The sequence below is a fragment of the Daldinia caldariorum genome (genome assembly GCF_022478825.1).
Source record: "Daldinia caldariorum strain CBS 122874 unplaced genomic scaffold F4812scaffold_4, whole genome shotgun sequence".
Lineage (NCBI taxonomy): Eukaryota > Fungi > Ascomycota > Sordariomycetes > Xylariales > Hypoxylaceae > Daldinia > Daldinia caldariorum.
Genome location: NW_025953040.1, coordinates 1,350,610 through 1,372,988, shown reverse-complemented (window position 1 = coordinate 1,372,988; position 22,379 = coordinate 1,350,610). Strand labels below are relative to the sequence as shown.

The 22,379-nt window shown below is 46.3% G+C and overlaps 8 protein-coding genes across 8 annotated transcripts; 4 read left to right on the top strand and 4 right to left on the bottom strand.

The window, feature by feature from the left end:
- Nucleotides 1–269: 269 nt before the first annotated feature.
- On the bottom strand, nucleotides 270–2,482 carry F4812DRAFT_457423 (uncharacterized protein; the record flags this gene model as incomplete). The annotated part of the gene is made up of 3 exons (XM_047937164.1): nucleotides 270–463; nucleotides 518–788; nucleotides 2,105–2,482. 3 exons carry the CDS (start codon nucleotides 2,480–2,482, stop codon nucleotides 270–272), a joined length of 843 nt encoding a protein of 280 aa, XP_047792340.1.
- A 150-nt stretch (nucleotides 2,483–2,632) lies between these two features.
- F4812DRAFT_421244 (glycoside hydrolase family 18 protein) lies at nucleotides 2,633–4,268 on the bottom strand. The gene is made up of 2 exons (XM_047933529.1): nucleotides 3,035–4,268; nucleotides 2,633–2,962 (listed from the first exon to the last, which is right to left on the bottom strand). Exon 1 carries the CDS (start codon nucleotides 4,077–4,079, stop codon nucleotides 3,063–3,065), a length of 1,017 nt encoding a protein of 338 aa, XP_047792339.1. The 5' UTR covers nucleotides 4,080–4,268; the 3' UTR covers nucleotides 2,633–2,962; nucleotides 3,035–3,062.
- A 1,275-nt stretch (nucleotides 4,269–5,543) lies between these two features.
- F4812DRAFT_310176 (SPX domain-containing protein) lies at nucleotides 5,544–7,709 on the top strand. Its single transcript, XM_047931331.1, has one exon. It carries the CDS (start codon nucleotides 5,917–5,919, stop codon nucleotides 7,441–7,443), a length of 1,527 nt encoding a protein of 508 aa, XP_047792338.1. The 5' UTR covers nucleotides 5,544–5,916; the 3' UTR covers nucleotides 7,444–7,709.
- A 153-nt stretch (nucleotides 7,710–7,862) lies between these two features.
- Nucleotides 7,863–9,106, top strand: F4812DRAFT_421235 (EXS-domain-containing protein). The gene has a single exon (XM_047933528.1). It carries the CDS (start codon nucleotides 7,977–7,979, stop codon nucleotides 8,775–8,777), a length of 801 nt encoding a protein of 266 aa, XP_047792337.1. The 5' UTR covers nucleotides 7,863–7,976; the 3' UTR covers nucleotides 8,778–9,106.
- Nucleotides 9,107–9,811: 705 nt separating this feature from the next.
- On the bottom strand, nucleotides 9,812–11,964 carry F4812DRAFT_470012 (cytochrome P450; the record flags this gene model as incomplete). The annotated part of the gene is made up of 6 exons (XM_047938931.1): nucleotides 9,812–10,397; nucleotides 10,479–10,670; nucleotides 10,743–10,764; nucleotides 10,824–11,230; nucleotides 11,293–11,707; nucleotides 11,770–11,964. 6 exons carry the CDS (start codon nucleotides 11,962–11,964, stop codon nucleotides 9,961–9,963), a joined length of 1,668 nt encoding a protein of 555 aa, XP_047792336.1. The 3' UTR covers nucleotides 9,812–9,960.
- A 457-nt stretch (nucleotides 11,965–12,421) lies between these two features.
- Nucleotides 12,422–14,882, top strand: F4812DRAFT_310140 (aminopeptidase I zinc metalloprotease-domain-containing protein). Its single transcript, XM_047931330.1, has 3 exons — nucleotides 12,422–13,295; nucleotides 13,359–13,698; nucleotides 13,749–14,882. The coding sequence occupies exons 1-3, from the start codon at nucleotides 12,879–12,881 to the stop codon at nucleotides 14,699–14,701; spliced, it is 1,710 nt and encodes a 569-aa protein (XP_047792335.1). The 5' UTR covers nucleotides 12,422–12,878; the 3' UTR covers nucleotides 14,702–14,882.
- Nucleotides 14,883–15,482: 600 nt separating this feature from the next.
- On the top strand, nucleotides 15,483–18,042 carry F4812DRAFT_310189 (phospholipase A2). The gene is made up of 2 exons (XM_047931332.1): nucleotides 15,483–16,054; nucleotides 16,131–18,042. The coding sequence occupies exons 1-2, from the start codon at nucleotides 15,729–15,731 to the stop codon at nucleotides 17,758–17,760; spliced, it is 1,956 nt and encodes a 651-aa protein (XP_047792334.1). The 5' UTR covers nucleotides 15,483–15,728; the 3' UTR covers nucleotides 17,761–18,042.
- Nucleotides 18,043–19,109: 1,067 nt separating this feature from the next.
- F4812DRAFT_310340 (uncharacterized protein) lies at nucleotides 19,110–20,372 on the bottom strand. The gene is made up of 2 exons (XM_047931333.1): nucleotides 19,367–20,372; nucleotides 19,110–19,309 (listed from the first exon to the last, which is right to left on the bottom strand). Exons 1-2 carry the CDS (start codon nucleotides 20,180–20,182, stop codon nucleotides 19,226–19,228), a joined length of 900 nt encoding a protein of 299 aa, XP_047792333.1. The 5' UTR covers nucleotides 20,183–20,372; the 3' UTR covers nucleotides 19,110–19,225.
- Between the last annotated feature and the right edge of the window lie 2,007 nt (nucleotides 20,373–22,379).

Genomic DNA, 22,379 nt, shown 5'->3' with positions numbered 1-22,379 from the left:
GGCACTTATTTGACGGCATTCTAACACTTAGATCTAAATGTCACACGACTAATATCTAGTTGTTGACATGCCCGTTGAGCGAGTTGGGTACCTATCACTCAAAAGAAGTAGAATTGATATACTTCGTGGGAACTTAAAAGAGGTACTTAATGATTTCTACCCCCTATTCTTTTATTATATCAATCCAACCAACCTTTTTCAAGTTCAATAACCTCCCTTACTGACTTCTACTAATTATACAATATTATTCTACGCCTGTAAAAGCCATATCACATCCTTGTACGGCTTGTAGGAATACGTGCAAGCCGACGGCGGTTTATTTCCTTGATGATCATGGTCTTATACTCCTCAAGCTCTGCGGTGGTAAGGGCGTCAAGCGTTTCTCTGTCCAGTACAAACCCGCCTGAACTCTCTCTCTCCTCAGATTCTGCTGTTCGGGCTCTCTTTTTACCGCGTTTGTTTGCTATTGACAACATTAATATGGTATAAACTCGTATGATATCGTGCAAGTACATACGTTTGTAGAACGAGCAATGGGAAGCTGTACTAGAGTACTGGCAATTCGTACAAGCCCCTGAGAATAGCGTAGGAGGTCCTGCAACACATTCCTTGCATGGACCACGCGACTTCACATGTACGCATTGATTGCACGGGGTCGTGTTAGTTGCTTCTACCGTAAGAAGCGCTGCGATAGCCGACATCTGTTGCTGGCGGCCTAATTCAATCTCGGGGTAAACAACCTCGCCCTTTTGTCTAATCGCTTTTGGCTCAATCAGACGCTGAATTTCCTGACAAGTAAATTAGTACAATGTCTTAGCGCTTGTTACCAGGCAATACGTACGGGGGTATTCTCAATTATGGTTCGTACGTCATTATGCTTGCTTGCTTTGACGAAGTTGCTCAAGCGCAAACGATGTGATCTCTTTGGCGTTTTGGGGATCAACCGGCTCGTCTGGTAATGTGATAATCGGTTCCCCTAGCCACTTCCAGTACCCAAGTGGCTTGTATGAAGGAGGCATCGTTTATATTAGTTTGTTTGAATCTGTATAAGGCTGTCAGTCCTTGATCAAGCTTGTACGAACAGATCTTCCATCCTGTGAGTTGCAGACGGCTGGTATATTGAGTATCTTAACGAAATTTTTTAGTATCATATTAATGAGTAAAATTAGTTTTCTTTAGTACTATAAATTGTAAAACTGGAAATATGAAGCGTAGTTGTGAAATAAGGTTTTTAAGTAAATAATATTCAAAAATCACTTACCTGTGGTTGCTACAAAGTAAAACAATGTAAAATATTTTAACCGAAAAATTTTTCATTTAAGTAAACATCCCTTAAGGGTCTAATTCAATTAAATTTCTTATCTAACCCTATAATTTCCACTCCAACCTACTGTTATCATACTAAATTTTGGGCTATTACCCAATGGGCATTATGCTCAACCGTACTCGAGAGACACTTTGATCGGCCCAGTGCATCTTCTTAAACGCCTCTGATTCGCAGCGAGAACTCAGTCGGCCTTCATAGTTTCTTTCGAAAGTGTATACTCAACGATACCTGAGCAAAGAAGCTGCGGAGTACTTGGATACTACTTGGGAATTATGAGCGAAGTTTGATAGGCGAGAAAGACCAGTGAATAAAGAAGGTAATGCTAATGACAAGGCCAAGAAGAGATTTGATAATTTAGTGACTTATATCTATGCTTAAAATCGTTCACTATGTGTACTATTTTGCCTTGCGTCTCGCTGCCTTTAATTTTCGACAGGCTGATATCGTTTGGGAATGTAGCAAGCCTTAATTATTGCGGGCGTAGTAGGAGGCAAGGATTTGAATACTGGTATGTGACCTATATCCTTTTGGAGGAAAAAAGGGAGTGAGTGCCCTCTTGCAATCGACCGATTGCTTCTAAGTAGCTGAAAGAGCACCTACTCGTCTTATTGCTGACATGAGAAGATAAATTTACTTGTTTCATTAACTCATAGTATCCTATTAATATCTGGTAGACTTAATCGTACCCCCAGAGTGATCAACCATCCACTGGTGGAGAGGATCTTTCTGCCTTGGTTTAAGGCCCTCCTTTATAACAGGCCACGAAAGATTCCTCACCATCCCTTTACCCTTTTCCGACAGTCTCGGACGCCAATCTCCGGTATGAGCTTTCCTTCGCGGACTGCCTGGAGGTTCATTCTCGCTACTGGTGATACTTGCCGTCGTCTCCTTGCTGGTGTTTAGCGGGGGGACACGACTGTGGAAAATATCAAGGCGTTCTTCTACTTTCTTCTTTAAATCTCTGGGACTTTTGTGGAGTTTGAGATGGTCCCGTCTCCACTGTCTTATATCTGCCACCGCCTCGACCATCTGCTCGGTTCTGTGCTTCCTCAGTCGCTCAGATCGGAAAGATGGGCGGGTCCTTTGGGTCTTCATGGGTTCTTGTTCTTTGATGGTATGGGCCCTCACCCTTGAGAGTCTCACAGTTTCCTCCATATGGGATATGATAAGCTTCGCCTAGTTGGATATGTTGGTTCGGGAAGCGCTAGAAGTTCTCTCGGAGAAGCAGTAGTTGCATCCGGATGGAAGATTGATGATGCTTATGTTGGGTTATAAAAAGGGGTTCTTCAGAAGATAGGAGAAATATTTATCAACACTTGACCAAATGTTTGCTGTATTCTTGCTTAAGATAGGTAGAGGTGTCACACATTGATATTCAGTAGGGAAATTCAGACGTCGTCTGGTTGTACAATTCATCCAATCAGAAGTACTACCAAATTTCCCTATCGCGTGAATTTGTCTCGTAAACGCTTTTTAGGACATACAGGTACCATTCAAGTTCCAAGATGACCGTGCCAGATTATGATAACTGTAGGTAGACGTTGTGAAAATAGACCAAATGTTAAAACCTTTTATTCATGTTCCCACGCCTAGATAACGTTGCAATCATTGACTTAGATCTTACGAATGTTCTCCCTGACGTTCTGTACAGTCAATACAAAAATTTGAGAGCACAAGAAAACACCAAGAAGTATGATCTTGACGCACATACGGTGACTCACTCACCAAGACCAGCTTAGTTGTCATCCTCGTCCAACCCGTCAGAATAATACTCAAAAGTCTGAGGTATCTGCGGATTTGGACCATTACTGACGTCCGGATCTATCTCGATAGTCCCGTTGTCCGGAGTCCTTTTCACGTTTGTTGTCCCTGCATCCCGAGCCCGACTACCCCCTAATAGTTTCGTTATGCGCTGCGCCCATTCCCAAGGTTTTTCTTTGCCTCCGGGTAACCCGTTGAAATACTCCCACCCCATGACGCCTCCAAATTTAGAGAACTGGCGTTGTAGGACTGCTAATGTCGGACCTAATACGTCGAAAGGTACCCAACCTGGTCCGTTTTCTGGCGTCGTAACTAGACCAACGACAACTTTTTCCGGCGGCCAACCTCTTGCGATACACATCTCATACATGACGGGAGTGCTGGCGTCGCCCCACCCGCAGTAGAACTGAGTATTGTACCACGCGATCTGTTTGCCGCGCATTACCTCCAGGGCTTCGTAGTCGAAGCCGCTGAGATTACGTCTCGGATCGAGAAGAGCCGCGGCGACGGGCGCCAGAGTGATGATAAAGTCAGGGCCGAAGTCTGCTCTGAGTCTATCGATAAGACGCACGATCCCCCCTAGCGACATCTGCTCTTCGACGTCCAAGTCCAGGCCGTTGAGATCCCTTTGCCGGATGAGATCGTAAAGGGGCCCGTAGTATTTCTCAAAGGCGGCCTGGTCTTGGTCTAGCCGAGTATAAGAGCCCTTAGCTGCTCCTCCCAACATGCCGAGAACCTTGATGTCGCTGGCTTGGGCGATGCGCATCTCCGCCCACATGGTAATAAACCGCGGGTCTGAAGGGGGGTGATCATTGAGTGTTAAGCCATTTGGATCCTCGTTGATGTGAATGGCAGCTACGATTAGATGTGTAATCGATATGTCGGGCTGCGTAATTAAAGGTAATATTGAGATGTGGTTGCCGTTAGAGTCGTGGATAGTTTGGTAGTACATGACAAGGCGAGGGGTTATCCCCGCTGTCGACGACGCCATTATATCTTGGTATATCTTAGTATCTTAGTAACTTATAAGTCAATATTTAAACGATCCAAGAGCAGCGCATAAGATGCACTACTAGGAGGTATGTATATAGAGTTTAGGTACTTATTACATACAACTACCTAGGTACCTAACCTAATATAATAGCGCCAACTTAAATGCACTCAATAGCGTCGACCTCGGTGAAAGACACAGTGGTCTCAATGGTGATGAAGAAAGAACCAGCCAATAGCGAAAAGAATTGGGGGCCCACTGATGAAATAAGCTTATTAGCCCTGTTCCGACTGGCTGGTGAGTCCTATAATTTCTACAACTAACAGTATTGTACCTCTTCTACGGCATCGCATTTTCTTTATAAGTACCTCTAATGTACTTCACACTGAAGCACAGTGTATAAGTGCGAACGGCTATTTATTTTCTAAAATTACCTAAGACGAGGTCGATTAAAGGTGTCACTTCAGCTCTATAAAATGTGCTTATTCAAATAAGAGTTCACGTCAACATTATACAAAATAAATACAACCCGACTCGGACACCCGCCTGATATAAACCGGAGATAACCGTGGCGAGAAGAGCGCAAGGCGCAAGCCTTTTTCAAATGTGATCAAAGAAAAACGTCATTAGAAATACCAGCATACTAACTGCATCTCATCCCTATGAATTTATTATCCGTGTTAGATCTGCACCATAATAAGCCGAATTGGACTTATTATTAAAAGAAGTACCTAACTGTATGCATTGTACCTAGCTACCTAGCATAAGGTATCTAGCATAAGATGTATCCGCTTGAACGTGGGGACGCGCTAAAGGGGTTGCCGGACGGTGGACCACAGCGCGGAAGATTATAGTGGCAGAGTGGCTCGCGCTGGTCCTTAAACGGAAATCTCGACCTAAGATGGAGGAGGCATGAGCATTGAGCACCTAGGGTTGGCTGGTTGGGCAGGTACAGAAGAGACCCACCGAAGAACGGTGTACACTATTGTGTACCGTACCATAATACCTATCAACCCCGTTATTAGATGGAGTAACAGAAACTTTTTTTTTCAGCTTTTAAACAAACTAGGCGGACCTTTTTATTTCTTTCGTTCGTCGATCTAGTTCTCCTACGGCGGTGCGCATCATCTCAGGGGCCCATCTTCCGTACAATACATATTTCCTTCATACTCCGATTCCTTATTGGCTATATCGGTACATCCATAATTCCATAATGCTCCAAATATTCCAACATCGATCGCCTTAATTCTCAATTCCTTTGTTCATGCAAGTCAAAAGTTGCAGAGTAGATCATCTACCAAGGTTTTGAAGCTTAAATCCTTGCTTCATCCTCTTGACGTCATGAAGTTTGCCAAAGAGCTCGAGCAAAATCTTGTACCAGGTAAGTTTACAATGTACGAAATAAGTATAGCTATAGCCAAGCACCCTTATAGACATACTATATCAATGAGATAGTACCTAGGTAGACGCCGGGTGCTAACATAAAGAACCAGAATGGAAAGACAAATATTTAGATTATAAGGCTGGCAAGAAGCATATCAAAGCCATCTCAAGAGCAATAAACAAGACCCATGGAACACCAATAGGTGTGGGAAAAAAGGGTGAGCCTTTACCCCACGAGGTGACCCCTCGACCTGGACGATTCTCTCGTCAACATACTGGAGGCACCGAGACAGTAGTTGAGAATGAGATTGAGTCTCTACAAGGAAGTCCCAAACACATAGGACAGACATCCCGACCGACGCCTATTCCCGCCCGGACGGAACGTCAATCCTTGACGACGTCGCCGGGAAACGGGGGCCAATATGGCAGCTTCGTGTCTACACCACCTCCAACGATGGAGAGTTGGAATTTGTTCGAATTGCCAGATCCTGCATTGGGCGACCCTGCGATCCCAATCGAGCAATCGCCATCTCGACCTACGGACGCGCTTCAGAAGTCCGTCAGCCGACAGCCTGTAAACCGCAGAATGTCCGCGCCAAGAGGCCCTTCACAATCAGCTTCTCATGTCCGCCAAGGTTCTATGCCCCAACATGATGCGTCTCCTGGCAAACTGCGACGTATGTTCTCAACCGGTCCACATCTTACCCAGCGTCTCAATAAGACTGAGAGCTTTAAGTTCGGCGCTAGCTTGGAGGCGATTGAAACGATTCGGCAGCGTGAAAAGGAGTTTTTCGACTTCTTAGATAGTGAACTTGATAAGGTGGAGACATTCTATCGCCAAAAGGAAGATCAGGCCGGCCAACGCCTAGCTGTGCTTCGGGAACAATTACACGAGATGCGAAATCGACGTACGCAAGAATTAGCTGAGCTGAGACGGCGTAAAGAAAGGGGCGAGGATGGAAATAGTCATGATAATAAAGGAGTTTCGTCCGGCACCAATAATTCTCTCAGTTGGGTCGATCCAATTAAGTCTCGAATATTCAAACCCGGAGCCAATTCAAAGGCATTTTCAAGATTACACTTCACCCCAGTGCTTGGTGCGAAGGATTCAGACTCTCGCAGGGACTATATGAAGAGACCATCTAGTCATGAGGTACCATATCGAACAGCGAAACGAAAGTTAAAATTAGCGTTACAAGAGTTTTACCGAGGATTGGAACTCCTGCAGTCTTACGCTCAACTCAACCGGACTGCTTTTCGAAAACTGAACAAGAAGTACGACAAGGCCGTCAATGCTCGTCCGCCTTATAGGTATATGAATGAGAAAGTCAACAAGGCATGGTTCGTGAATAGCACCAAAGTGGATGACTGTATCCATGCGGTCGAGGACTTGTACGCGAGATATTTCGAAAAGGGTAATCGTAAGATCGCTTCGGGAAAGCTCCGTCGCTTAAACCGGCGGCCAGGAGATGAATCTGCGATCGCGTTTAGGAATGGCCTCTTCATCGGTACCGGAGCTGTATTTACCCTCCAAGGTCTCGTGTACGGTTCACAACTCTTATTCGATCCGGATCCAGTTCTGCGAGAGCAGACCAGTTACCTCATGCAGATATACGGTGGCTATTTTCTAATGCTCTTCTTGATGTTCCTGTTCTGCCTTGACTGCTTCATGTGGACAACTAATAAGATCAATTATCCTTTCATATTCGAATTTGACACGAGGAACAGCCTTGATTGGAGACAGCTATCCAGCTTCCCCAGCTTTTTCCTCTTGCTTTTTGGTATATTCTTCTGGGTCAACTTTACTAGGTACGGGTCGGAAGAATTATATTTATACTACCCAGTAATGTTAATAGCTATTACGCTCTTTATCCTCCTACTTCCGGCACCGATTTTTTGGCACAAGAGTCGCCAGTGGTTTATGTATTCTCACGTAAGTATCACGTCCCTGGAAACTCAACTCGCGTTAACTATTTTCTAGTATCGATTATTCTTCGCAGGATTATACCCCGTTGAATTCCGTGACTTCTTCCTGGGTGACATGTATTGCTCTCTTACATACGCTACCGCGGTAAGTGATGATAGTCAATGGTTAGTAACTTATTGCAGGGGCTAACTAAGAAACCAGAATGTTGAACTCTTCTTTTGTCTCTACGCACATCATTGGAACAACCCCGTCCAATGCAATTCGAACAATTCTCGTCTGTTAGGGTTCTTTTCAGCTCTCCCACCGATCTGGCGTGCGCTGCAATGTATTCGCCGTTACCGCGATACCAAGAACGTCTTCCCGCATCTGGCCAATGGCGGTAAGTACTGCATGACAATTATGGCGTCAGTAACTCTATCGCTGTACCGGATGAACGCCACAAAATCAAATCTCGGCCTCTTCGTTACTTTTTCAATTATGAATAGCATATATACCTGTAAGTTGTCGAATAGTTCTAGCCCGCCTCTTCAAAGCTGTTTGGGGAGTAGCAATACTTACACGTATGTCTAGCGATATGGGACTTATTCATGGATTTTTCTTTCTTCCAACCCGACACCCGACACCGCTTTCTGCGTGACATTCTGGGGTTCAAGCGGCGGTGGCTATACTACGTTATCATGGTGATTGATCCAATACTACGATTTGGCTGGATCTTCTATGCCATATTCACGCACAATAAGCAGCACAGTACTATCGTCTCGTTTCTTGTTGCATTGGCTGAAGTCACTCGTCGTGGCATGTGGGCCTTATTCCGTGTCGAGAATGAGCACTGCGGCAACGTCGCCCAGTACAAGGCCAGCCGCGACGTACCTCTACCCTATCCATTGCCGCCTCACGAACCCCTCATCGAGCGCCCTAGCAGCGAGGAAGAAGACCAAAACCGCATTGCGAAAACGGCAACGCGTCTAGAACAGGGTCCTATGCTAGTCACCGATGAAGCTGCAGCTAGCGCAATCGACCTAGGCACGATAGGTGCTGCGGCAATTGGCCGCGAGCAGACTAAAGCACAAGGGCAAAAGCCGGCGCAGGAGCAGACACAGGCGGAGGGGAGCGGGATACGGTGGCGCAGACGCTCAGAGGTGCTGCGTGCCCGGTCGATTCGTGGCATCATGGCCGACGCGCATAGACAGGATTTCGAGAAGCGACGGAGACCATTGGAGACAGCATCTTTGCACGAGAGCGGCGGGCTGGCGGAGGAAGAAGGGGGTATGCAGAGCGAAGAAGATGATGACGACGAGGACGATACGGGAAGTATGCTTAATGAACGTATGGAGGCACGCCGTGCGGAGGGGCTGGTTAAGCCTGAGTCGAGTGAGGAGAGCGTATAAAGTAATTTTTAATATGAAGCCTGGATTTTATTATTATTTTTATTATTCATTATTTTTTTTTTTTCGGAGAAGACAAAATATAGCTTTCATTGAGTTAGAAGGGAAGCGAAGTGCAGATGGAATATTATGATGGCTTAGTGGGTTAGAGAAAATAGAAGGTTTATTTTTGACAAAAGAGGGCCTATCCCTTAAACCAGGGGTACCTACCTAAGGTGGACTTCAAACCGTAGTCTTTTTACCTACTTCATATACTGCTACAACAAACCGAACCTTCACATACGACCATAGGATCTGGAAAATTCGGGGTCCCGTCTGCTCCCCCAGAGACAAGCCAGATACCGCCAGATCAGTAGTTGGGTCGGTGACGACCAGCGAATCCCTGGTGTTGTATGTTTTTTTTTCTTCTTTTTTGGCGCCTTCTTCTGGTAATGGTTGAGGGTATTGCTACTATATTTTTGGTTGTCGATACAGAAGGTACCCTATGTGGCGTTATACGCTTGATTGTAGGCTTCCAATCGTCAACTACCAACACATGTAAGTACACTATCGTTGAACAATCGATTTCTTAGCTTATAAGAGGGATGTTCGAATAAATGGAATTATTATTCAGCTGAGTCCGAGCCAGAAAAAAGATCCCAGACTCACAGAGTTGAGACAACAGCCGTAGAAACCTCGGGTTCGATTCAGCTTCAGAGCATGAACAGCGACCATTAAGTTAGTTCTCCAGAATACACAGGCCATCCGAAGCGGATAGGACCATGAGTTAAAGAGCAGAATTACTGGCCCTGGCCGAGCCGTCGAAACTTGGAGGGGTGAGTCTCCTGAGATATTATAATGTGATGCATAAAATTTATAAGCATTGCAAAGATTTTAATTTTTTAATTTTTTAATTTTTTAATTTTTTAATTTTTTAATTTTTTAATTTTTTAATTTTTTAATTTTTTAATTTTTTAATTTTTTAATCTTTTTTTACGATCTCAATACAGTTGTTGCAGTAAGTACAACTACGTCTTTCTTTTTCTCTAGCCAATTTCGTACCTTATATTTTCTTGATTAACTTTAAGTAATAGCTTAGTTAATTATTAAATACTCTCAAATCATGACTTTGCTTTAATCTGTCTTAAAGCAACAAAAAGTAGATGCGCTAATAAGAAGTATAAGATTGTACCCCGCGCTCCCACCCCTAATGCAGCTTCTTAACACGCCCAAACCTAACTAGCAACTCGTCAGCTGGTCTATAAGTTAAGCTCGGATTCGCCAATTTCACACCCTTACCCAGACGCTCTTCTCCCGAAGCCAACAGCTCTCCGCCCCGCCGCTCGATGCCGTGGAAGTGCCATCGCGGTACTAACTCGACGAGAAAGGTTTTAACTTCAACAAGGGCGAAGTTACGGCCGGGACAAGTTCGCGGGCCCTGGAGGAAGGCTTCGAACGCGAATGGCGTGGCTGCGTCGCCCGATAATCGGTCCCAACGGTCTGGGTCAAATTGCGGGGCGTCGGGACCCCAGATTAGCGGGTGCTGGTGGACCAGGGGGATGTTTAAGTCGATCTGTGTGCCTTTGGGTATGGATACGCCCTCTATTACAAGGTCCCGGGTAGCTTCGCGCTGAGCCATATATGCTTTGAAGTTCAGTCAGTTGAGTGAACGGTTTCCTTAGCTGAAATAAATGGTGACCCTTTTTGGGAAACGGGGTAACCTACATGGAGGATAAACACGAAGTACTTCCCTAACGAAATTGTGCAGATAAGGTAGAGCAGAAATCGAGTCGTAGTCTGGTTCTTGGTCGGTTTCTAACAGAGAGGTGATCTCCAACCGTAGCCGATCTTGTATCGCAGGGTGGGTTGCGAGAACGTAGAGAGACCAGGCTAAGGTAGTCGCCGTACTCTCATGACCTGGTTAAGGAGTTACAAACCAGTGTTAGGAAGCTAGAAGTATGATGTGGATTAGATAGGCTGAGAACAAACCTGCAGATGTGAAATTGAGAAGCTGGTAACAGGCAATATTGTCAGTTTTGAGCTAACACAGGAACAGGGGGGGAGACTTACATGGCCAATTATGTCGTTTATAGACCAAATCTCTTTCCCTGTCTCCTGCCTTCGTAGTTCAGCTTCTTCCAACATATACGTTAGAAGGTCCCTAGATTCTCCATTTTCTCTTTTAAAGGTTTCATTTGCGAGGTCCGTCGTACGTTGCTGGATAATCTCCCGTAGCATCTTTCTCAAATCGGCAGTGGTTTGGATGAATTTACGATTTGCTTCTAGGGGAATGATGCTTCGGATAGGAAGGAATGCATTAATGACCCAAATAAGTTGACCTAGGAACCCTTGATGAAGTACGCGATTATAAAGTTCCAGGAAACCTAGAGGGTACATTGAGGAAATAGTGTCTAATTCGATCCCTAGCACCGTTACCCCTATTGTATCCATGGTTGACTTGGAAAAAGTCTCGATCGCTGAGAACCGATTAATATCATATTATATGTATCATGAAAATAGCCTTTGATCAAAGCCATACCTTCCAAAGTAGCATATTGCTTCTCTGCGAGCAGCTCTTCGAAAACATGTGAAAGGGCTCTCGCTTTCGTCCGAAAGACAGGCAGAAGCTTTCTCATGCTGGGGACTGAGAACGGGCCCGCTAGCAACCTTCGTTCTCGCTTGTGAGCCTCCCCTTCCGAGAACAGCAGACCTACGCCTGTGATCTCTCCGACCAGCCGCGCGAAAAAGGGCGGCTTAACGAAATCATAGACGTGAGTCTGGAGAACAGCTTTATGGGCGGCTAAGCTGTTTGCTAGTAGAACCTCCTTGCCGGCAAACGAGATGTACCTGATAAACGGCGCGTCTGGCCATGTACGCATCCATTGTAGCTGAACAGCGGCTGGGCCGTCGGCTTTGAACTTTTTAGCTTCCTGCCCGAGAAGTAGATTGTGATCCTAGTCGTATGGTTAGAGAGATACCAGGGTCTAGTAACTGGGTTTAGTTTGTAATAGAATACCTTCGGTCCTGGTAAATGTCTAAGTGTCGAGAAGAAGTTCGGGTAAATCACGATGCGATGGAACTTTAAGCAAGCGTATTGTATGAAAATAAGACCAAAAAATCTCTTAAATATCGATGGACTGTCAAGTTCCCAACTGGATTGGAACGTAAGTAGTTCTAGGACAGCTAGTCCGCTACAGATAAGGACGTCCATTGAGAGACCAAAGTAACATGGATAGAAGGATAATTAGATTTATTATCTGGAAGAGGACAAGGGATTGTTCAAATAAAATCTCTCAGGAATGAGTAGAAGGAGGAACAGTTCTAACATCATCGTAGTTGACGATGAGGTGTGAGATGCATCACCCGGGCTTGAATTTCTGCCCATGATGGCGTCAGCCAGAGCTATGCGCTTATGCCGTAACTGGCCAGACGTAGCTGTTGAAGATAATGATTTGGGGCGAATATGATAATTTGAAGATGCTGCGAAGACTTATAAGAGATGTAGCTAAAGATATAACATTGTTTATATTCTTCGGGCGCGGGTTTTAGAAAGCTTCAGGTCGATAAAGATTAGTTTGAAATATACATAATAAAAGGTAATAAAAGATGAAGCGTAAAACAACATTGTTAGTGAGCGCATTTTATATCACCTTGTATGAGTACCTAAAGTTCATACTATGTACTCAAATGAGAGAGTCTCGTGCAAGTCTGTGGTTGTATACCTGGAACTTGTTCTACCTACTGAATTAGGTACCTAGGTACCCCTTTGGATGATGTTCTTCCCGTATTGTTAAAGTCCGAGTGGGGCCTAATGCACGTTAAGGTTACGCTAAGAAGTACTGTATTGTACCTAACGTAATGGGGTCCGGGGAGAATGCTTAGTCGTAATCTCTTAGCGGCGGCGAAGTCGGTTGCCCAGTAGTTGCCATCTTCGGTCTTGTCAACTTCACCGTTCCAACCTCCTGTCTCTCAATCATTTCAAGGCTGACTTACCGCTCTTTTCTCCTGGATAAACATCTTAAGTGAAAAAAATCATTCTTCTTCTTCTTCTCCTTCTTCTTTTCCTTCATCTCTCTCACTTACGCGACTACGAGCTCGAACTCATCTCAAAATCCACAAGTAACCATGACGCGACACACAACCGACTTCCTGTGCCAGCGCACATCCAACCTCTCTCTTCGGGGCGAAGCTGCAACAAATACTTTGAGCACGTCTCGGTTCTCGAGCTTCGCTAACCCTTCCGAATTCGAAAATGAGTCTACTATATCTGATGCTGTGAAAGCATTCGTCGTCGGCGACTTAGCTCGCCGTGGATCCGTCACCCTTTGCGATTCTTGCCTACGAAACATACCCAAAGAAAAGCGAGCCGGCACCAATATCATAGTTGAGAGCGATGCACAGAAGTGTTCTGCGTGTAATATCCTGGCATCTAAACCTGAGGCTTTTACCGAGCCATTCTGCAAGTTTCTTCGGGAGAATCCTACAGTATTTCATTCTGTTGGCTATTTCAAGGACAAGTTGAACGCTCTTGGCTATAAGGAGGTTGGTATCCCAATCTAATCAGTATTTTAAAAATACCTAGTTAAGCTAATTGTTGATTGTAAGCTTCCTGCGCGGGACGATTGGTCTGGAAAGCTTAAAGCTGGTGGCAAGTATTTCGTAACTCGAAATGGCTCGTCCATTATTGGATTCACGGTTGGAAAAGCATATAAACCCGGCAATGGTGTAGCTATGATCGCAGGTCATATCGACGCTATAACCGCGAAACTAAAGCCTGTCAGCAACAAGCCGACCAAGGCTGGATATGTTCAACTGGGCGTCGCTCCCTACGCTGGGGGTCTGAATGAAACTTGGTGGGATCGAGATCTTAGCATCGGAGGTCGAGTTATCGTGCGGGATGAGTCTGGCAAGACCTCGAGCCGACTCGTACAACTCGATTGGCCTAGTAAGTATTCCAGAATCAAATATGTAACCCTCGATACTAATTTGTCATAGTTGCTCGCATACCAACACTTGCTCCCCATTTTGGTGTGGGCATGCTAGGCCAACAAAACAAGGAGACAGAAGCAGTTCCCATTATTGGACTTGACAATTCTGATATCTCATCCTCGAATGCTAAACCAGTTGAGCCTTTAGGTCCTGCCGGATCTTTTGTTGCTACCCAGCCACCAAGGCTTGTTCAGTTAATTTCGCAACAGTTAGGCATTAAAGACCATTCACAAATTGTGAATTGGGAATTAGAGCTCTTCGATCTCCAGCCCGCGACCGTGGGCGGATTAGATAAGGAGTTCATCTTTGCTGGTCGGATTGATGACAAGTTATGCTCCTGGGCAGCATTCCAAGCTCTCTTGGCTTCGGAGGCGAACGATGACGACGGTGTTATAAAGCTGGTTGCGCTCTTTGATGACGAGGAGATTGGTTCTCTCTTACGCCAGGGCGCAAGGGGCAATTTCCTCCCGTCTGTAATTGAGAGGGCCGTCGAGTCGCTATGCGGAGAGGACAAGGCTTTTGGACCTGGCGTTATAGGCCGGACCTATGCGCAGTCATTTCTCGTGTCTGCCGATGTCAGTCATGCCGTAAACCCCAATTTCCTATCCCGCTACTTAGATGGACATGCGCCTCGCCTCAACGTTGGAATTACCATTGCTGCGGACAGCAATGGCCACATGACTACGGATTCGGTATCGACTGCCATTCTTACCAGAGTGGCTGAATTGAGCGACTGCACGCCGCAAGTTTTCCAGATCCGAAATGACTCCCGAAGCGGTGGCACAGTTGGACCTATGTTGAGTAGTGCGATGGGCGTCAAGGCCGCAGATGCTGGAATGGCGCAGCTTAGCATGCATTCTATCCGTGCTACATGCGGTTCTTTAGACCCTGGTTTGGGCGTCAAATTCTTCAAGGGATTCCTCGACAAGTGGGAGAAGGTCGATGCCGAATGGCAGTGAAGTAACGGTTTCTACAATGATTATCCGTTCAGTTTGAAATACCTCATTGCTTACTATGTAGATTCTGGAAGAAATGAGGCCTAGAAATTTAGGCGCTGTGGTTTTTGCCTAGCTAGCGCCTGGGACGCAGGGGAATTTGTACTATAGTATGTACTATGTAGCCTGCGGGAACCCAGGAATGGTTTTGTTATCCAGGACAGGGGAGACTGCAGGTGAATGCGGAATGATGTAATTAAGGGTCCTGCAAACCCGTGACAGTGGTTTAGTTTTGGAGGGTACCTGTAGGCTGTAGGCACCTAATACTAATTAATTCTAGGTACCTACCTGGTACACGTAGCAAAGTCTAATTTTTAGAGAAGTTTCATATCAACCACGCGACTGTCGTATAATTGCTAATCGATAATTCAGGTGCATGAATTCGAAGATAATCTGTTCTCGTACCGATAGGGGAAACTTGTGACTTCAATGATGACGTGTTGCTAGCAAAAGCAACTGAAAAGGCTAAGGAATTGTGGACTGCCGTTGGCTGACTCATGATGGGTACCTCCTATACTTGGTACACATCTTAACTTTTTAATTCCTGTACTCAACTCTTTTCTCTCTTAACTACCTCTGCCTGTATATATCTTTTGAAGTTGTCTTGATATATCTTACCATACGTTTTTTTCTCATGATATACTTCTGTAAATAAATACATTCTCCTTATACAAGTTTCCAAAGTACTTAAAGCGTGGTAACCTTGGGATAGAAATGCCGAGGCTTTGTCCGGTCAACTAATACAAGTTTACCTCTAGCGCCGGCGAACCTTCCATCTTCAAAGTTGCCTCTTCGACAGACGAAATTTCGAGAATTGTAGCTTTATCTTACGAGTCCTCTGTTGTGGGTGTTTGAGCCGGGAGCAGTCATTTACACTATTATAGCTTATTCATATTAAATATCATTATCACCTACAAACTCGGTACTTAACATTTTGTAACTTTAACATATTATTTTCACTTCCTAGGCCGAGAGCCATTAGCGACGATCCATGGCACAGCCTGCCTATCCGTCGAGAGCCGACAAATGGAGCTCGCTCCTGTGGCGATTGAATCCAATCCCGGGCTTCTCGGAGTATACCGGACCCTACAAGGTCGGCACAGTCGACGTGGAGATCCCTGTCTCAGACCTTGAATCGCCGGCGCCGGCACCGAGTAATGCCGCCGATATAGAGACGGTACAGTTCAGAATATTCTATCCGGCGCATCCGGACTCTCAGGGCAAGCGTATAACCTGGCTACCGGCTCCACAGCGCGAACATCTTTCTGCTTACATCCAATTCTTGGGGATAAATCCATTACTAGCAGAAGCTATCTCGTAAGTCTAAGGGACTACCTATGACACTGTAATAATTGTCGGGCAAAAGGCTTATATAGAACCCTCCAATACCTAGCTTCTTCCCAAGACATCTACACTACACTTCGATCCCTGTCGTTAAAAATGCGCCGGTACTCGAGCCCAACACTCCGAACAAACGGTGGCCGACGGCCATCTTTTCCCACGGCCTAGGCGGTACTAGGAACGCATATTCGCAGATAGTAGGCTCGCTAGCTTCGCATGGCATTGTGGTGATATGTCCCGAGCACCGGGACGGCAGCGCCGTCGCGACGTACATCCGCATCCCCTCGCAGCAAGACCGGTACTTCGTGCGCAACACGCACCGCGCGGTTCCCTACAACCGCATAGCGCACGACGCCACGGACGAGGTCCATGCCCTGCGTAACGATCAGCTCCGGATCCGGCTGTGGGAGATGGGACTGATCCACGAGGCCATACTGGGTATCGACAAGGGCGTGGCCCTGACGAACCTAAATAAGAGTACCCCTTCTCTTTCCCCGTTCGTCGACAAATTGCACGTCCACGAGCCCGGGAGCATCATCTTCGCGGGCCATAGCTTCGGCTCCTCGACCACCGTGCAGTTCCTCAAATCCGTCTTTTACGCCGGTAGGCCCGAGCTCGAGGCCATGTCGGAGCCTCTGTACGTGCCGTCCCGAGAGTCTTCGATCTACAAGCAGATCACCCCGCGCAACGTTACTATCCTCCTCGATATGTGGTGTTTCCCCCTCCTTTCTAACGCCACAAAACCCCTCTTCAACCTCCCGCTTCCCGCCTACGCCGCAGACACCAAAAACCCCTCCTCTTCCTCGCCACCTCCAGGCGGCAACGCCATCCTCGCCATCGAATCAGAGGACTTCTGCAAGTGGAAGGAGCACCTGCACGTGACGGCGCGCGTGCTATCTCCCGACCCGGGGGCCCCCACCGTGCAAGCGACGGCGTTCTACGAGAACCAGGTCACCGCGTGTGCGTCGTCGGGGTCGGGATCATCGGGCGTCAAGCTCGCGGAGCCTTACTTCTTCTTCGTCCGGCGCTCGGCGCACCTCTCGCAGTCGGACTTCGGCATCCTGTTCCCGCGCCTGACCCGCCGCGTCTTCGGCTCCGAGAACCCCGAGCGCGCCCTCCGGCTCAACCGCCGCGCCGCCCTCCAGGTCCTCCGGGCCAACGGCGTTCCCGTCGCGCGCACGTGGGTGGGGGATCTGGTTGACGGGGCGGAGGGGGGGAAGGATCTAAGAGGGGGATTAGGCGAGAGTAGGAGGAGGAGGAGGAGGAGAAGAAGAAGAAGAAGAAGAAGTGCGGCTGCTGTTGATAGCAATAGCAATAGTAATAGTGATGGTGATGCGACGGATAGTCTGGATTTAAACGAGCCCGAAGTCGAAAGTGGAGATGGAAGTCCCGGAGCGGAAGTCGGGGGGGATAGAAGTCCCGAAGAAGACGAAGACGAATACGACGATGAAGACGAAGACGAAGACGACAAGGCCATCTTGGATCGCAGCGGCAACGAGACCGTGGACGCCTGGTGCTGGATCGACATCGTGGGTATGGGCCGGGTGGTCGTGGACGACGGCGAGGTCAAGCCGGACACCGAGGCGGCCGAGGAGCAGGAGCCGCGGATGGCGGACGTTATCGAACCCCGCCCGACGGGGGACGACGTGGCGGGGCGAAATGCTGGTGCAAATATTGTATAGCGCGGTTGATTGACATTGAGGATTGGGCGTTAGGTTATATCTGAAAATACATTTGTACTTGCTTATTCCATCGGTAAAGCGGGAAAGGTCGGAGCCAGGAGAAAACAGAAAAGAAGGGGGCAATGGGGTTGAGGTTGGTAGACTTGGAACCGCTTAGAGGAAGTGTTGGTGGGATTCAGATTACGGCGTTTTATTTAAGAGAGCATCATTACAGCGAGGGAGGCTATATTGTGTAAAACTACCTAAGGTAGCTTCATAAGACATCTGACAAGAGTTAATGAGTTCATGGCATATCTGCGTTGTTGAGAAATAGGTACTGGTTTAGGTGTGGTGGGAATTTGGACTTTATGGTTCACCTCTTATTTGCTCCTGAGACTTGACCTCAGCTACCTGTAGCATTGGCGGTTTCTAGGATGAGTGTTATATGTATATTGGTGTTTCGCGATTTTAGAGGATGAGAAATGGATGATTCTACATACTGAATAGTCGCCAATACGCAATTTAGCAAATTATATGAAACTGAATATCGTAAAGTCATGACCAAATACCCGTGGCATAGCCCGCTCACTCATCAGTCCTCTCGTAGCCTTGTCGGCGTCTCATCTGCAGTACGCCTGAAGTATCCGGCTGGGTACTTATGTCGTGAGTTGAGCTCTCTCCGAAACGTTCAAATTTTCGTTTATCATCTTCTTGATATACCCATCTAACATCAAATCCACAGTCTTTTAGTATCCCTTCCCATATATCTTGTAGATACTCTCTGGAATAGAACCGGTCTGATATCGTAACGCCGTCACCATTAATGTCGAAAATACAATCGGCGCAATGAGCGATTTTCTTTGACATGACGTGGTCAACGAATTTAATGCTGGGGGCCACGTCTTCGTTTAGAAAAAAGCCTCTATAAGGAACTGATGTTTTTTGCGAAGGCTCTTGTGCTATAAGCGAGCGCTTTCGAACTCCGTAGACTTTATACTTCATTAGCCACGAAATGTAGCTCATACTCAGCGTATCCATAGGATCTATCGAGGACGTGAAACCAATCCGTTGTTGGGAAATCACATCAAATAACATGATGCGATTCACCGTGTTGTGCCCAAAGCTATTTTCGAGAGAAAATACCCATACGACCTGCAATAGGAAAGGCACAGGAAGAGCATCATGGCCGACATCTAAGAGCTGCAAGGAAGACAGCCAGGCTTCAAGACACTTCTTGAATGTTTCATTATCATAGCTTTTACTTTTAACCATCATGGTAAGTAGCGCCCAAAGTATTATATTTTTCTCTAGCTGAAAGCCTTCATCTTCAATACCAGAGAGGCCTAGCAAGTAGTGAAATAACGCCTGTCCTTGGGTATTCTTGGTTGAAAAAACCATTGAAGATGCTATGCTTAGAGCATTCGCGTTGCTGATACGGGTGAGGGATGTTAGAGCAATAAAATGACAATCAGTTATAATATATCACTTACTCATTATTACATGCGTTGATATCTGCACCACTCTGTACCAGTGCTTTACAAATATCCAAACTGCCTGCTAATACGGCCCACTAACTTTGTTAAGTACACATTCAAATATCGTAGCTGTTTAGAACATTTAAACTTACCATGAGTAACGGCCATCCATCCGAACCTCTATCTGAAGGTGTAACAAGCTTTTGCGCCAATATGTTCTGAACAGTACGGATGTCGTGGGCTCCTATCGCCTCGAATACCTCGTGGTCTTTTGGAATAACGCGGTATGTCTTCCACTTAAGACCGAATTCTGGGCTTCCCCTCGCATCGGTTTTATTTTCGTACGTCATCGAGAAGCCTGTAGACATCCAACTTGATGACAGGTTAAATCTCGCTGCAAATTCGTAACTTTTTATCGGGGGCCCGACTTCGTTGAAATAGACTCTATTTCGTATGGTAATCGTCAGGGATCCCAGTCTTGTTTTCCACTTCGACTCATTCTCGTAAAGCATCATTGCGTTTTTCCTATCTAGCCGGCCAAGAATCGGCCTCTCAAGGGACAATGGGCTCGGTTCTGCTAAGGTAGCCTTATACCGATCGGGGGTATGTAGGTCTCTTTCGGTCGTCTCTTCATCCTCGTTCGCTACACGCTCGGAAACTCGTTGAGCCGTCTTGCCGCGATGCTGCATTTTGTCGATCGCGGCGGGTGCTTCTCGAAGAATGTCATCCCACGCAGACCGGGCCGCTGATCGGAACTCCTTCTTAACTCCTGCTAGAAATTCGTCCTTGTATTGCTCCAATAGGGGCTGGAATGCGTTGGCTAGGGTACTGGAGTCGTTTTCTAAAGGAAGTTGCTGGGTTACTGTCGCAAAAAACGTCGAGTTCTCTACTTTAGCATGGGCAAGGGATTCCAAAGTCTGCGATTGTTGGATTTGGATGTGCTGAAGGTTTGTGGTCATAGCATTCATTGACGATTGTAGGCTCCCCAGTTCTCCGTAGACCAAGGAATGATTCTCAGTAGCCCGCTGTGCTGCTTGTGTATGAAATAGTATATTTTCATCTCGAGTCTCTCTAATCGAGTTTAATGCTTCCAAATGTTGGCCATTCGCGGTCCTTCCAAGGTCAGACTTTAAGCCTTCAATTGACCCCTTAAGATTGTCAAGTCTTCCCAGTATCGTTTGGACGTCATCTGTGGTTGACTGTCGTGCCAGTTGGCGTAGTTGTGTTTGTCTACTCTGGAAGGTATAATGGAGAGTCAGTGCACTTCTGAAGAACTCTAGTCTGTTAGATATCTCCTCTATCTCTTTCTTATTCCGTATGGCTTTGAAAGATATCTTGGCACGGTGAGGTCAGCTCTTGTTCTGGTCTTGTTGAATGCTGCATTTCGCGAGGCGGTGGAGGAGGCTGTTGGCAAGTTTGCAGCATTCATCAGCGACCGGTTGGAGAGCCTTATTGTTTATTCATCGTTAGAATCTTGAGCCCAGAAAGATGGAATTGATGATAGCCACGTAAAGGTTTCGTACCTTTTCTTCAGGTGTTGCAGTTGTAGAAGATTGAGAAATTGCCTTGGCTGAATCGCTGATATTCTGAGCCAGTATCTTCAGATGTGTCGTAATTACTTGATGGTCTGTATTTTCCGATGAGGCTGCGTTGTTTCGGAGTTCATTCGAAACGCAAATAAGTTTAGCGGAGAAGTCAACGAATTGCAAGACGTTGGATGCGAGTCCGACGGCAACGAGGGCTTCCATTCTTTGCCGTATGACGTTCTTGAAAGTAACAAGACTCGGGATAAGATGACGATTGTAAAACCGCTAGAAAGGAAAAAAAGAAGAAAAAAAAGATAAGGGAATAAGAACATATATATTTCTCGTAGCCTGCCTAGAGCCAGTCATGTGTACCCGATGCATTGCCTCACGGTGGCGTAATAGTAAGCCTAGCCCAAAGCCTCTGTGAATATGTTCAATCCAGAGTGAGTAGAATCGTTATATATGCACGCGTTCTCCATCATTGTAAGTGTCGATGTATTCGGGAATAGCCTCGTACTACTTCTTACCTAAGGTATGAATAAATCACTGAGGATTAACTGAAGAGACAATGTCATCCTAGGAAAAGTGGATTAAAAAAAATTAAGCCTCGTCGAAGCTTTAAAGAAGACATGCCGAGGCTACGGGGCCGTCTCGGCGCATAGCATAGTAGATCCATATGGTTGAAGTTGCCTTATAAGATGGTAGGGAACCGAGCTGTCGCGAATACTTGCCAGAAATTCAAATCCTAACTTTAGAATAAATTGACCCGAATTGCTTGCCGGATCCCAGATCTACCAGCCGCTCGGACTTCACAGGGGTAGCCCAGTCAAAAGGTAGGATAGGTAAGGATAGGTAGTCAAAACGACCGAGTTTTACGGATGAAGATCAGACTCGTCGAGTCGGGCAGATAGAAGGCCTCGTCGGGGATCTGCTCGCTGAGACGCGTGCCAAGAAGTTACGGAGCCTGCTTGAAGAAACAGGTGGCTAGACTAGAATTGAAAAGCTTGCGAGCGAATACAACCTTTCCAGAGGTAGGTAAGTGCTTAACATGTAACTAATATAATGAGGTGTTGAAAGAAAAGATGTTATTAGCGTCAATCAAGTTCAATTACATAGTAGAAGGTGTTGAGAGGTACATACCTTAGGTACCTAAAGTATAGTAAGTATTTAAAGTTTGATCTTGTTACCTAAGACTCATCTTGGACGATAGGTAAATCTATTTACCGGCGTTTGTAAAAAGCCGTAACTGGAGCCAACTGTAAAACACCTTAAAGGTAAAGGTGCTCCAGCCCGGCGAACTGGAGTCGACCAGGGCCCCGGAGATGGAACCTTCCGGGGGTCATGACCTGCTTCAATTTAGCACCTACCTACCTGGTACAATACCTCACTATAGCTCCCGTTTCAGGGTCCCGGTTCGGAAACCGAGAACAGCAACAAGGTTGACCCCTTTGGCGTCATGAGCCCTTAGCTTTTCTTCTCTTTTTCTTCATTCATATATTCATTCGTTCACACAGTCGACATGTTCTAACATTCATATAGGTAGCTCGTTGACCGAATAATACCTCCGTTCATTCCATTAACTTCTTTTTTTCTATTGTCTTTTTTTTTATCTTAATCCAGTCCTCGTTCGCATCGGTAT